A 901-nucleotide genomic window follows, 5' to 3' on the forward strand; every position below is an offset into this window, starting at 1 on the left:
AGTCTGGCCTTTTGTTTTAAACAGTTTACACAGACATAACGTAAACACATGAGGGAATGAACAGAAACCGCCATTTTCACCCACGTGATCTGACTTACGTAACAGGCAGACGTCACCCCGAAAGCCGGTGGCACACCCGTCATAGCAGAAGCCGTCTGATTGTCGGCACGTGCCGTTTCCCGCACAGTTGGCGCATGCTGATTGGTCAGAAAAGAAGACAAACTTTGTAAATTACAAAACTTCATTAACTTTAATTAGTCGAGCATGCTGATTGGTCAAATAGGAAGACAAACTTTAAAATTATAAAACTAAATTACAAAAATTAACTATGTCTATGTGCTTACCTCACCTAGGGATATAACAACACAGTTACGTTAAATATTTAAATGACATTTATTGAAAAGGGAAAGCTAAGTGGTTGAAAATGTTAATATTGCAAATTTTAATTGAACGAGAAAGATGGACTATTGACTATACATTTAAGTGGCATTTGTGCAGACCACACCATCCCCTCATACGACGGGGTCAAGAAACATGAACTCTAGTTATTTTTAGTTAATCTATCAAATGGATCGCTAGGGCGGCTAGTGCTAAAGGGGAATCTTTTCCTTTTTATAAAAAAAAAAACAACTTTGATCGATTTGTCAAAATATATAAGCTACAGACTTTTAAAAATAGTTTTCATACACAGATCTAGTCCAACGTGTTCTGCAATGATTCTCACACTGTACATTTGACTGCATTTGTTAATTTATTAAATTTTTTTTCCCAATAATTTGAACTTTGCCATTTACTTTTAAATACCCTTTCAGCTGCTTGATAACAAGGGAAATAAAAAAGGCATTGCTGCATTGTCTGGTCATCTCCCTTTTATTAACTATGAAGCGAAATATCTAGGTAG

The 901-nt window shown here is 35.8% G+C and overlaps 1 protein-coding gene across 1 annotated transcript in view; it reads right to left on the reverse strand.

The window, feature by feature from the left end:
• Positions 1-332: 332 nt before the first annotated feature.
• Positions 333-901, reverse strand: part of LOC131941120 (uncharacterized) — a 19,276-nt gene continuing 18,707 nt past the window's right edge. Inside the window, exon 9 of the mRNA XM_059300130.1 lies at positions 333-349. Within this exon, the coding sequence (XP_059156113.1) occupies positions 333-349 (17 nt within the window). The remainder of the gene's footprint in view (positions 350-901) is intronic.

This window comes from Physella acuta, unplaced genomic scaffold (genome assembly GCF_028476545.2).
Source record: "Physella acuta isolate Inbredline_101_S28 unplaced genomic scaffold, ASM2847654v3 ptg000346l, whole genome shotgun sequence".
Lineage (NCBI taxonomy): Eukaryota > Metazoa > Mollusca > Gastropoda > Physidae > Physella > Physella acuta.